This window comes from Epargyreus clarus, unplaced genomic scaffold, assembly GCF_041222505.1.
Source record: "Epargyreus clarus isolate Ecla_fem2 unplaced genomic scaffold, WU_Ecla_fem_2.2 ptg000005l, whole genome shotgun sequence".
Taxonomy (NCBI): domain Eukaryota; kingdom Metazoa; phylum Arthropoda; class Insecta; order Lepidoptera; family Hesperiidae; genus Epargyreus; species Epargyreus clarus.
In genome coordinates this window covers 7409096-7423305 of record NW_027332213.1, presented here as the reverse complement: position 1 = coordinate 7423305, position 14210 = coordinate 7409096, and the positions used below count along the sequence as shown (strand labels likewise).

The 14210-nt window shown below is 35.3% G+C and overlaps 1 protein-coding gene across 2 annotated transcripts in view; it reads left to right on the top strand.

Annotated features, from left to right (window-relative positions):
* The window catches only part of LOC140758013 (lachesin), a 139082-nt gene that overhangs the window by 89856 nt on the left and 35016 nt on the right, over window positions 1-14210 (top strand). For both annotated transcript variants that reach the window (XM_073093957.1, XM_073093956.1), the window contains exons 3-4: window positions 9565-9692; window positions 10654-10839. In XM_073093957.1, the coding sequence (XP_072950058.1) occupies window positions 9565-9692; window positions 10654-10839 (314 nt within the window). The remainder of the gene's footprint in view (window positions 1-9564; window positions 9693-10653; window positions 10840-14210) is intronic.

Here is a 14210-nt window from a genome sequence, read left to right as displayed (position 1 = left end):
CGCCCAGCCAGAGACCCTGGAAAGAACCGCTGTATGTAAGGCCCCATATAACATGGACGGTTCCTATGGAATAGTGTAAATAATAATTATTGTATCCTACATGAAACTTATATTTTAAAGAAAGTTTCATTACAGTCCACTAATTAGAGTTTTTGTGTATGTTTCTGAAGAAAGCTTGACCAATTTAGGTACACAGTGACGAAAAAAAAGCTTTTATTAATTAAATATTAATGCTTCTTTATCGTTAAAATTGTTAGGTACAAATTTACGATTACAGTTATTTGTATGTCATATAATATTGATTTACGCGGGCGAAGCCGCGGGTTCTGCTAGTAATATATATATTGTTATTTATTCTCCAAAATCAACACAGTATTTCTCTGTTATTACAAATAATATTCTGATGTAATATTTTTCCACAAAAATATATTTACAAAACAGACCCTTTACTTAATAAAATATTATCACAGTAAGCTAAGGGAATTCTAGGAATAAGCTTAATAAACCCGATAGCAGAAACGGGTGCGAAATTGTCTTAATTTGCTTGCAGACTGTAGTGAGAATATAAAAAGGGTTGAAAATTAAAATTGTGTCAACTCGCTGGCAGTTAATGGGTTTCCGGATCAGGTACTGATATAAGCGTAAATTAAATGTAAGCGACAGTATTCACGGTGCGTCCTTATTGATTTTAAATATTGTTCGTTCTAGCCCGTAATTATGTCGACGTTTACTTGTTGGTTGGTACCTTTCTTCGTTTAGCAATGTCTTTCTTTTTTTTAAAGGGGGAGGGTGACCGTATGGGAGGGTTATGTGGGATTCTTACCGCACCCTGAACGCAACTGGAGTCCTCCTAGTTTGACGGTTCGAGGTTCCACTCTTGCCGCCTGCAACCCCGGAAGCCCTTTTAATCGCCTCCTAGGACTGGCAAGGGATTCTAGCCCTATTCCGGTCCCGGTACTACAGGGACAAAGCGATGTAAAAGTACCGAAAACACTATTGACACATTTATATTAGTTTAAGGCACCGTTTCACATTCACAGACATTGTACGTGTCAGACACGGGCAGACAAAATCATATTTTCTATAAAATATTTTGAAAAGTACGGCTTGTGTCTGTGTGGCATTATACTGTAGAAATAAATAATTAATTTAATATGTAAAATAGTTGAACATATTTCAAATGTTATTTTTTTTTTCATTTCGTCTGCTCGTCTTTTTTTTCATTTCGTTCGCATGTCACATTTAAATTACTCGAAGACTAATTTTATATATCATATATGATACACGGATGTTGCAAAGTATTTTTGAATATCACTATCAAAAATGCTTGTAAGCTACATTTTTTGCATGGCCGCCACGGTTCCAGTTATGTTCATAAAATTTATGACACCAGTTAAGGGTAATGGAACGCAAAGCTTGCAAGCATTCCAGTTGGTTTGGAGATTTAAACTCTGTCAAGTTTTACTAAACTACAATAGTCGGCGTAGTCGACTATTACTGATAATTAGAGGCTTAGACCATAGTCTACGGTTCTGGACGGATGCAAGTGGGTAGATTTCACATTTGACAGCTTTTTTTAAAGAACTGTCAAGTGTGTAGATTTTCATTCTCTATCAAAAAACGTGACAAATAATGTCTAATACTCACACATAAGTTTGAAAAATTAGAGGTGCGTTTATACTTGGGATTCCAACTTCATTAATTATGATCCCGATTAAGAGATCAAGTTTTCACCACTAGGTTATTACTGCTAACTTAAATAATAATAGTATAGGTTGTAAGTTCTAAAAGTAATTATCAGTTCTGTAACAATAGTCCACCTCTTGCCAACCAAGTAGAAGCTTGATAAATTTATTAGAGTACTCCAAATTATCCAACTACTGAAGTTGTGTACTGGAATCTCAGGGAAACTGAATTCGTGTTCTATTTGGATACTTCTCTGACTTGTATTTACTTAGTTTCTTGCCTTCACAACGAAAACAAGAACACAGCTGGCTTTCGTTTTGATTGTTTATATCTCGGTACTACCTACAATATTGTAGACTCCGTTGAAAAATTGTTTTTGAAAAGACAATGTTAAAAACTCTATTGGAAAAAAGCAAATTGGCTTTATTTTTTTGTAAGGTATTTAAAGACATAGTTTTCGTTTTTTTTTCTTTTTTTTTTAATATAGGAGTAGCAGCAGATGGTAAGTGGCTACTGCCGCCCATGGACATCTGTAATCAACCCCAGATAGGATTAGATATTCCTACCTGAGGTCGGCCACAGATGCGCCGCTACCCTTGAGGACTAAGCTGGAGCGTATAACACTGCTGTTATTAGATAGAAATAGGTGTGGCGATGGTGCCGCCGGAGTCGAACCACAAAGGGTTCTACCACCTTCAATAGTTATAGTTAGTTCGTTCTTGTGGGTTTTTAAATGTAGGTATACATGGAAAGTTTTTTCGCAATAGGTGACTGACGCTTTCTGTAAAATCCTTCATTCAAATAGAAATGTTTTTCGCAATAAGTGACTTTGACGTTTTCTGTGTAATCCTGTTTGCGTGAAATTGTTGCCAAAGTCCAATCAGTTATTTCCAGGAATAACCAGTGTAGACAGAAAGTAAAATAGTGTATGTATATTTTAATATACATTTTGTCTCGTTCTTTTTAAGTGGCTACATCCTTTTAGTTACAACATTTAAATATGAAGTACGGCTGGGCCTAATTTTGTAATAAAACATTAGAAAAAACAATCATGTTCTTATAAAAAAACTTATGTAATAGACCTAATAACATTTATTCCAAGTAAGCCAGGTTAGCTAGTAGTGTAATTAAAGAATCAAAAATTATACGATCCATAAATACCCAATAGTGTTCACTTCAAAAAGGGCGTTAATCTGTATCTTCGTCAATTTATTGTAATCGTTAATTAATGGACTAGAATTACCAGAATTCAGAATTTCAAGTTAAGGCCAAATCTCATAACAGATATTTAAAATGGTCGGGTGTAGCGAACACTTTTTCATGAATCACATTTCTATTGAAGCCCTTGCTTTTACGACTAACTGGGGTCGCCATTTACTTAGAAGGTCGAATTAGATTAAATCTATAAACATCCAGCGATAATATATCGTTCAATTCATCCGATGAAAGAATTTAGGTCAGTGAAAAATGATAAAAAAAATTAATCCGAGCCTTGCATTAGGCGAATTGGACGAAAATATTCCCCGTTCCGAAATCCCCCACAAGCCATTAATCGTTTTGATGTCACAGTATGGGACATTTAGTGTGACCCTTTTTAGGCGGCGACCTTCCCTGTTCATGTCCCTATCTGAATGCTGAATGCCGAAAATCACGGCGTCGAACGGATCCGAATCCAAATGGCAGATACTAATTGCCACCTGTTAATTGTGGACGATTCTACAAATGATGGTTTAGGTTACAATTATTTAGAGCATATCACTTACACAAAGCGTGACTCGTGACTCGCTCGTATCTAATGGAGCATATTATCATGTAAATACGACTAGGGTTGTCACCACATTATTGTCCATTAATGTTCACTTCAAAAAGGGCGTTAATTTGCTTCGTCAAGTTATTGTAATCATCAATTAATAGACTAGAATTACCAGAATTCAGAATTTCAACTTAAGGCCAAATCTCATAACAGAAATTTAAAATGGTCGTGTGTAGCGAACACTTTTTCATGAATCACATTTCTATTGAAGCCTTTGCTTTTACGACTAACTGGGGTCGCCATTTACTTAGAAGGTCGAATTAGATTAAATCTATAAACATCCAGCGATAATATATCGTTCAATTCATCCGATGAAAGAATTTAGGTCAATGAAAAATGATAAAAAAAATTAATCCGAGCCTTGCATTAGGCGAATTGGACGAAAATATTCCCCGTTCCGAAATCCCCCACAAGCCATTAATCGTTTTGATGTCACAGTATGGGACATTTAGTGTGACCCTTTTTAGGCGGCGACCTTCCCTGTCCATGTCCCTATCTGAATGCTGAATGCCGAAAATCACGGCGTCGAACGGATCCGAATCCAAATGGCAGATACTAATTGCCACCTGTTAATTGTGGACGATTCTACAAATGATGGTTTAGGTTACAATTATTTAGAGCATATCACTTACACAAAGCGTGACTCGTGACTCGCTCGTATCTAATGGAGCATATTATCATGTAAATACGACTAGGGTTGTCACCGCATTATTGTCCATAATTGGGTAAGGATCTCTTCTAAGAGGGAGAGGGGTCAGAATCTACCATGTTGGCCAAGTGGAAGACTTCTTGCATACCCTAAGATTTTTTTCAATGTGAGGCGTGTAGTTTTATCCATAATGTTTTAACCGAATGATTACCTATTATTTTTTAATATACACAAAGTTCTGAAAATTCTTTCGTTCGTGTGAATCTTAGTCTGAGACTCAGACTCTGAGTTGAGAGCACTGGTATCTCCTAGTAATATATTGAGTTCACTACCGCGTTGTTTCAATATTGATTGATGGATATTCGGGGTAATCGTCAATTCATCTATTGGACGTTTTCCACCCACGCTTCTGACAATATTACTAATGATAACAATCGGAACAGACTGCTTAACGAGCCCTACGGAGCGCGGGAACGTTCATGAAAATTTGTCACTTGCGGTCACCGATCTGTGAATCGACCGCGCTCGATCTTGCTTAACTTGACATATCGTTTGCGATATGCCATCTCGGGTTTTAGATCCTTACATATCAGGTTACGTTTTCTGTAAACTAAGTATGTATCTTCATTAGGAATTAAATAAACTTTGATTAATTTTAAATTATTGGTAGCCATAGACGAACATGAAATGGTTTTGTAGTTTTTTCTTTTGTTTGTCACACGTTTTTTTTTCTAATAGTTATTGACGAATTTAAGTGTTATGAAAAAAAATGGAAAAAATATTATGGTTAAATTTGAACCATTGGGTGAGTAGTAACTCTTATAAAACACGTAAAGTTTACGGAAAAAAGTATTATACTAATTTGTTATTTTATATTTATTATTTATGCCAGGTCAGGAATCGAATCAATACTTTATACGTGATAGATCTTCATTAATGCGATTATCATAAACGCTACGCAGGTTTTACAAATATAATATTTACTTATGAAAAAGAGAGCTATATAAATAAGTTATACGATTGTTTGTTTTGCTTCATAAACTAACATGATAATGTTAACGAGGAAATATCCATAATCGTGTTTTAATTTAAACCACTAGAATTACTGCGTAACGATTTGTGTGATTAGTCTGTTTGTTGCGGAGAAGTGTATAAATGGACCTTTGGGACCAATGACACTACAATTATTCAGGACACATCGTTTGCACTGTACGTATTGAATTGACGAGATAAATGATTATGTAAATGCGATACTGTGTTGTGGTTATCTCAATTAATACATAGAATTGATAAGCAAATAAAGCAATAAAATATAAACATATTTTATGAGGAGGTTTTAATTATCGTCAATCCATTACTCTCAATTTGAGAGGGTTTAGCCCGTACTGCCCAAGTGCGGATTCTACCAATTCGACCTTCACATATCTTTGATCACTTTTTAAACGTGTGTAGATTCCTTCGTGATGTTGTCCATTATAGCAATTTATAATGACTTCACATTGAAAAATAATCAATTGTATCTTTCGCCCATTATTTATACGTAATCTGTCCAAATTTTGCCTATCAAAGACCGTAATTCGAAATTTTTTAGCATAGATAAATTGTCAATTGGTAAGCCAAATTTGCATATTGGTTATTTATTCACGGGTATAAAAGGTAATTTTAAAAGGTAATGTAAATGTATAACTGATACATAATCATTTAAATAAATAAATAACTAATGATCTAATTTTAATAACTAGATATGTATGTTAAAATAAAAACAGTCGGTACAAGGATAAAACAACAAATCTATGTGATCAACAATCGGATCCCTAATCGTCAAATGTCGTCGAAAACAGAATCTCAGCGGATGCTACGGATCGACGAATTTGAATGGCAGATACTAATTGATATCTGTTCATTGCGGGACCACAAATGATTAAGGATATTACTTACGCAATTATATGGAAATGACGGTACGTTCATATGTTAATGTATGTAAATAGGGTTGTGATGTTTGTAAAACAAATTACATTTCACTGTTATTGGATATATGTGAACTTCTTCTTGTGGTGCCTGTCTAACTAATGAAGGTCGGCTATCAGCTTTTTATATCTGTCACGGTTCTTTGTGAGGCGGTATAGTTCAGCTGCATTTGCTATTCCGGTCCACTCCCGCGCTTTGAAGGTGGTAGAACCCATTGTGGTTTGACTTCGGCGGCACCACCGCCACGCCTATTTCTACCTAATAACAGCAGTGTTAGGCGCTGCTGTGTTCCAGTTTGAAGGGTGTGGTAAGGGAGACAGACTTTTCCGAGGCGTTCCAGCTAAGCCCTCAGGGGTACCGGCGCTACTCTTATAATATAAAAAAAAAAAACTCCTGAATGCGCGCAGCCAAGATTTTTTCCTTCTCTCTACTTGTCTTTTCCCTGTGATTTTGTCCATCATTTTAATGAACTCAGTAATAAGTAATTCAATCTTATCACAATGTCTCGTTATAATTTAATTTAAATCCACAGGCAACCCTATCACTTCCTCTAATTAGATAGTTTGATCTTCTATTATTGTTCTACAAAGATTGTTCATTATGTTCTCGTAATACATTGTGAAATGCAATTATTAATGCACGTTTGTGTTTACAATTTGTTTCGTACTTTGACTTCATACATACATAATCTACATTGTTATTAATCCTCTTTACAATCTAGCATATAATACAAACTAAACATATTACTAAATTATATAACTACTAGCTGACCCGGCTAACGTTGTGTTGCCATATAAATAAAAAAATGTTAAGGGTGAACAACTCTTATCACTTAGGGGTATGAAAAATAGATAGTAGCCGATTTTCAGACCTACTGAATATGCATATAAAATTTGTTGAAAATCGTTAAAGCCGTTTCGGAGGAGTACGGTAACTAACAATGTGACAAGAGAATTTTAGAATATATAAGATTTAGCCAGTCAGTTACGTCGTTATTGTCATAATATTTCCTTATTTATTTAAACTTCTTGATCCCAAAGTAGTGTTATAAAGACGAACATAAAGCAATGATATAACATGGTCTTGCCAGCGTGGTAGATGATGGCCTAACTGCAGCAGTGCATCAATGCTGAGCGATGATCAGTATATACACACCTATTTCTGCGTAATAACAGCAGTTTTAAGCGCTGTTGTGTTCCGTTTTGAAGGGTGTGGTAAGGGAGACATACTTTTCCGAGGCGTTCCAGCTTAGTCCTCAGGGGTAGCGGCGCATCTGTGGCCGACCTTAGTTAGGAATATCTAATCCTATCTGGGGTTGATTACAGATGTCCATGGGCGGCAGTAGCCACTTATCATCAGGTGGACTGCATGGTCGTCAGCTACTCCTATATTATTAAAAAAATATATAATGAAATTCAGCCCGTCTATTGTAATTTTACTATACCCCGTATTGAACGTACTGTACGAGTTAATTGTGTACCATTAAAATTATTAATACTGAAACATTTTATTGATTCAATTATTGTACAAAATAAACTGTGAAAATGTTGTATTTAATTAAAATACGATAAAATATTGAAATAAACACTAAAGATCTTTAAACTCGAATCATTTACTGCTACACGGTACCGTCAGCAATTTCACGACTTTTGTTTGTGCAAATCTGACCCAATTTCAAGCAATTTGAAAGGCCAATTCGACCTGTATTTCTTTCGTTTACATTTGGCTACGTTTAAAATAGAGCTGATTCGTTAAAATGGCCGGTAGGAAATTTCGCGCAATTGGAACTACTTCGATGTTTAAACACTAGCTGATTACAAAGTTGAAAATTCATTGAAAGGCTTATTTATGCAATTACGATGTTAATATGTGATCGTTAGTAGCAATGATTTCTTGCATCTATTCAGTTGTGAGGAATGTGTGCCTAGCAATGGGACAGAAATAATCACAGCCATGTATTTTTATGCTGTCACTCCATTATAGATTATAGCTATTAAAAGTGTGAAGCATATCTTGCATTTAAGTGGGAAGGTGTGACAGCACGTCACTCTTTAGGAGAAACAACGTGTGCAGACTTCTCGCTACTCGTCAAGAGATGGCGCCACGAGTATTCTGAATCACGCTATCGAAGTTTTCTAACATCTTGTACATATACAAGTTCCGAACTAAGACTGTTGGAGCGCGTCCGCTCCCCGAACATGATCTCCCGGCCGGCGATAGATCGCCCTTTGCCAAAAACACATCTGTAAATAACTTGAGATAGAATCCGTGTTTTATATATAGTTGGTTGGAGATGGCCATGTTTGACAGTGACCATCAGACGAACAGCGTGTATGTTTCCTATAACAGTTTTACAAAAAAATAATCATCAAATCAAAATTGAAACATGCAACAGCAAATAACGACGATTTTTATGTTTTTGCGTATAGATCCTCTATTCCGGATAGTTTCGACAAACTACGCTCGGGTACCTAACCTTGGGTTTAATAACTACCGATGCAGTTTTGCTCAAAATGTGTTTGCGATGGAACACATTAATATCGACTTTATTGCGAAGCGTAGAACGCTGGTATTAAAGTGATAACTTATACCAGCGCATTGTATTGCAAGCTAGACGTCCGAATTTAAGCGAGCCGTTTGGCTTTTACAGTCCAGAACGTTTAGGAAAAACAGCCTTTTAAACTGTGACTTTACACTAAAATTTACACTTTGTAATTAATAATAACGTGATTGAAATATGCATATGGGTAGTAATAAATAAAATTGGAGGGTCACTTTCTTTTACGGTCTAGAACGTTTAGGAAAACAGCCTTTATACTGTGACTTTACACGAAAATTTACACTTTATAATTAATAATAACGTGATTGAAATAATTATGTATATTCGAAGTAATAAATGAAATTGGAGCATCACATTCTTTTACAGTCCAGAACGTTTAGGAAAAACAGCATTTTAAACTGCGACTTTACACTAAAATTTACACTTTGTAATTAATAATAACGTGATTGAAATATGCATATTTGTAGTAATAAATGAAATTGGAAGATCATTTTCTGTTATAGTATGGGACGGTTAGTAAACAGCTTTTTGAACTGTGATTCTACATTAAAATGTTCACTTTGAAATTAATAGTAAGTAACATGAAAAAATATCGTCACTTTCCATCGTTGAATATTAATCGTGCTTAGATGCATAATATTACAAATCATAACAATTGCTATGTTTGGGATGTGATCATCTATCGGCCATTGGGGGAATATATTTGGAATCTTCCCGACTGCGGGAGTAATATATTACTAGTGCATTTATGTATGTATAAATTCTTCGATACGCTCTATAACTCAAACATCTTGACGGATTTTAAATAACGAGTTGTTTTTACATTAACCCCTCACTCGCACTCGCACCTCACGCACTCGTACTTAAAAAAAAACATTTTAATTGCAGGTCAGCTGCAAGGGTTAGGATACAGCAAACTGGAGCCGAAGTTCCTCGCACCTCTGGAGAACTTCACAGTATCTATGGGAAGAGACGTGCACTTCACATGCATTGTCAATCACATCGGCGAATACAAGGTATGTTTGTGTAACGTGTATAGTAAGTATTAATAAAAATAATTGGCCAAGTGAAAGTCAAACCCGCACCCAGAGGGTTCCGTACAACCAAAATTTTCTTCTTTTTTATTCCTTGTATTTATTATTATACCAGCCATTGATGTACACATATTGTGAAAATTTTAATTGTCTACCTATAACGGTTCAAAAGTTAGTCGGAAAAATATCAAATAGCAGTTTGTTGTATGGGGACCCCTTTTTGTATTCACCTTTTTTATTTTTAGTATTTGTTTTTGTAGCGGCCACCGGTATGCATCCGCTGTCAAAAATTCAAGTGTCTATCTATTAAAGTTCCAGAGATAGAGCCCTATGACAGACGGATAGTCGGACAGACGGACAGACAGCGAAGTCTTAGTAATAGGGTTCCGATTTTGCCCTTTGGGTACGAAAAATTAAATATAATGCATGGTAATAATACCGGAAAGGAAATGAAACGCAGATTAGTGTAAATATTTCAACGTGGGAGAACCATGTGGTTCGTTTCCGGAGATACCACTGCCATATCTTTTTCTACCAAATACCATTGTTAACTGTTTCGGTTTGAACGGTGTAGTCATATATTTACATGTATTTCTTCAATACGTTCCAATGTAGTCCTCAGCGGTAGTAACGCATCTATGAATCTCAAATAGGACTTTTAATTTATTTGGGACTGCTTACTCCAAGGGCAATAATAGCCACTTACCATCAGTAAGTCGTTTGCGTTTGTTTCTTCAAAATAAACTTCTCTCAACATTTTCCTCGTTTACATAGTCTTTTAGATTTGGCGATCTAGGCCCAGTTGAAAAAACTTTATATAGACACTACAAATGACTTACGGATTTATTTACCACTTTCCACTTACTATTTACTAAGTTACTCTGCTTTGGTTGAATAAAGATTCTTTAAGCAATTAACTTATAACAAATTTACTTACTTCAAGGTGGCGTGGATTAAATCGGACACGAAGCGAATCCTGGCTATTCACACTCACACGGTGAATGTGAGTCCGCGGCTGGCCGTCTCCCACAACGGTTTCAACACCTGGAAGCTGTACATAAACAACGTGGAACCGGAGGACTCTGGTACCTACATGTGTCAGGTCAATACAGATCCGATGATGAGTCAGGTTAGTGGACAATATTAACAATTAATCCACATTATGATGACCCGCAAAGGTCCGTATCTAAATGATGAGTTCTCGGTGTGTGTTATTCATTGTGTGTGTTCATGGCAAACATGATAAAGGGAATCCTAGTGTGGTACTGTTAGTGTAGGAAGCGTCTATTAAAGTTATTATTAATACTTAACTTAACCAAGTTCTAGTATACAGTGACCTTTATCAAGCAAAACTTTAGATAGATTCAGTATTATTGACGGGTGTAGGCACAACATGGCTCGTGCGAATCATCATAAAAAGCGTAGAACATGACAATTGAACGTAAGTGTTGCAGATGACTATTATGGGTCTTAAATACAGTTTATGAACATACAATTTAAGACGCAAAGTAGAAATTATTTGTTTACTTGACGTCAATTTCATGCAAATCCTTATATTCAGGAAACTAGCACGTAGCACATGATATGCATATTTATCAGATTTCCGCGAAATTGCCTCTTGAATTCCTTCCAATACTGTCCCACAGCTGGGCACGGGTTTCCTTTTAGAACGGTTTAGGCCATAGTCCACAGTACCCTTAGTATGAGTTTTTACGTTTTAAGAAAAATGACTGCTTTTATATTTGTTTACGTATTTCCCATACATTTCCAATCAGTTCTGATACAGTCCGCTAGGGGCGCTGATTGGAAATATATGGGCAAATACTTAAACAAATATAGAAACAATCATTTTTGTAAGAACATAAAAAGTCATACTAAGGGTAGCTGACTAAATGTTGATTAATAAAATTTTTGCACTTATGACATTTTTTAAGAACTCTTAGGGGTGTATGTTTTCTTACGTTATTATTTATAGTTAAAGCAAGTGATGGTTAAATTTAATACTAAATACTAAAGCTTAAAATGTAACTACTACAAATCAGAAATTTGTGCTTGGGGTTTTTGGATCCCCAGATTAAGCGGCTGCATTTCAAACCATTAGGTTATCACTATTCAATAATTGCATCATGGATAGCTTATTAATAATGAAGAGCAATTACGATGAGTTTCCTCTCCACTGCCGTTCCTGTCTAGCCGATATTAAAATTTGTGCAACCGTTCAAAGCAGCGTATAAATCCGACAAGCGTTCGGGATTAGTCAAGAAAGTAATCAGGATTAGAATTCACTTTTTATGCTTATTTTGAATATCTGTTTTTATAATATTGGACTTCCGTTATGTCTCTATTACTTTGAAGTAAGATTTATGGAGATTACTTTTAAAAGTATATTTCTTAATAGCCAAATGGTAATTTTGTGTAAATAAAAATTCTAGTTAATGTCTACGGGATGCGGGACGTTATAATTTAGTCCTCTACATCACAGTTGCTTAATAAAATATTTAATATCAAATATTTAATGCAGTTAATATCAAATATTGGAACATATACAGACTGGTTAGACGAATTTGTGAGGTTTGATCGACAGAATAGTTACTACTTGCCTTTGAAAGGCTTCGCTTCGATATTCTTATTCTAGTCAGAAGCCGGGACTAAGACCGAAGCAATATTAAAATTCAATCGATTTGAATTGGCAGCTTGCATCTACATAGTTTTCATATATTTTTTGGCACTGAGTTTTATGGCTTAGAATTGGATTGGGCTTTAATTACATGTTCGTCATAATCAATAGTGGAATGAAAACATACACTACTGTTTACAAATATTATAATATGACATTGTCTGACACGCGTTCACTGTCCATATAAGGACGTAAATAGGGCCTTAATGGGTAACTCCAAATAATACGGTAAAATTTATGAAATAAAGAAAGGCTTCAAAATACTTGCTGTGTGTCGCGTAGCACTGCCGTAGCACTGTTGCACATACGAAGCTGTACGATACAAAGCAGTTAATTTGAAGGCGACGTAAACGTGCTACCAAAGTGCTGGAATAGTTATGAAAATTGGCCAAAAACCAAGGGTGATATTTATTGCACGCAAATATTTGATACGTGCTTGTCAATTACATATCTAAACATTTACTAATTAGTAGGAGAAATGAACATACTATAACTATAATACGCTACTCCTATATTACTCCTATATTATAAAAAAAAATACTAAGGATGTACGTATGGTTTATATACTTTTGTATCTTTGTGTTATGTATATGTAATTTCATATTTTTACTGTGAGATGTGCGACATATTAAAAATTATATTCAGAATTGCGATTTAACAAAGAAGTAGTTTATGAGCGGCCGCCTCGAAATATTCGTACCCATTCGATTGTATTGAAATTTATGCAGCCGTTATCTGCATATGAAATCGGTCTTTGAACGATCCCCATATTAACGATAACGGCATATTATGGTAATTATATGTAGGATATCAACTGATTTCAATTTATTTATCTCTTTTATTATTTATTGTATTGTGATTAAATACCCCGCGTATTTTAGCGTGAAGTAGAGCGTTTTCATGGAAGAGTTGTTGCTGGCTGACTAATAGATGAGGCGATCATCTTAGTCCTCAGGAGTGACAATGCTCCTGTGATCGGCTTCAGGTAGAACACCTTCTCTGTATATGTCATAGATTAGTAAAGATTACTCACTCCTAACAAGAAAATGTACCCAGTTTTGAGAATTGAAACAGTAGCGTAAAAAAAATTTGCCACGTCTCTGTGCTAAAATGTCCCTAAAATATTTGAAATTATTATTATAAATTATTTAATTATCATGAAAATTACGCAGTATTAGTTATTTATTCGTAAATTTTCTCTAAAAATGTTTTTATTCGTCAAGAATTCAAAAAAAGAACTTACTATAATAAGCCATTTGCGGCTTCATTCAATTTCAAGGCGGCGAAGTATCTTTACTAATCTATGGTATATGTATATGGAGTTGGTGGCAGATGCCCATCGCCCAAGGTCAGTTGGAATCATTTACCATCAGATGGACTGTAAATTCGATTGCTATTTCAATTTTGTTAACGATAAATAGATTTATTACAAAAGTCGTTTATTTGACTGTTTAAAAATAAAGCCTATGTCACTCCCACATTTTATAAAAATCCAACGACATCCATACGTTACAATCCGTCAAGTCGTTTGCAGTAAGGCGTGCCAAATAATAAGACACCCATATAATATACACACATGCATACCCTCGAAAACATTACTTGTAAAAATATAACAAAACAAAACATAATCCTACGTAGTCCCGTCTAAATTCTTTAAGGCATGGCACTAACTAAGACTACTCACTACTCAGTGACGCCAGCGCTACTTAGCGTCTGCCACCTTCTTACTGCGCCTTAAGACAGTAAGACCGAGTTCCAGTAGCATCGTAGATAGAATTAAAGTTGTAAGAAATGGGACTGCGTTGTTCAACATTAAAATAGCT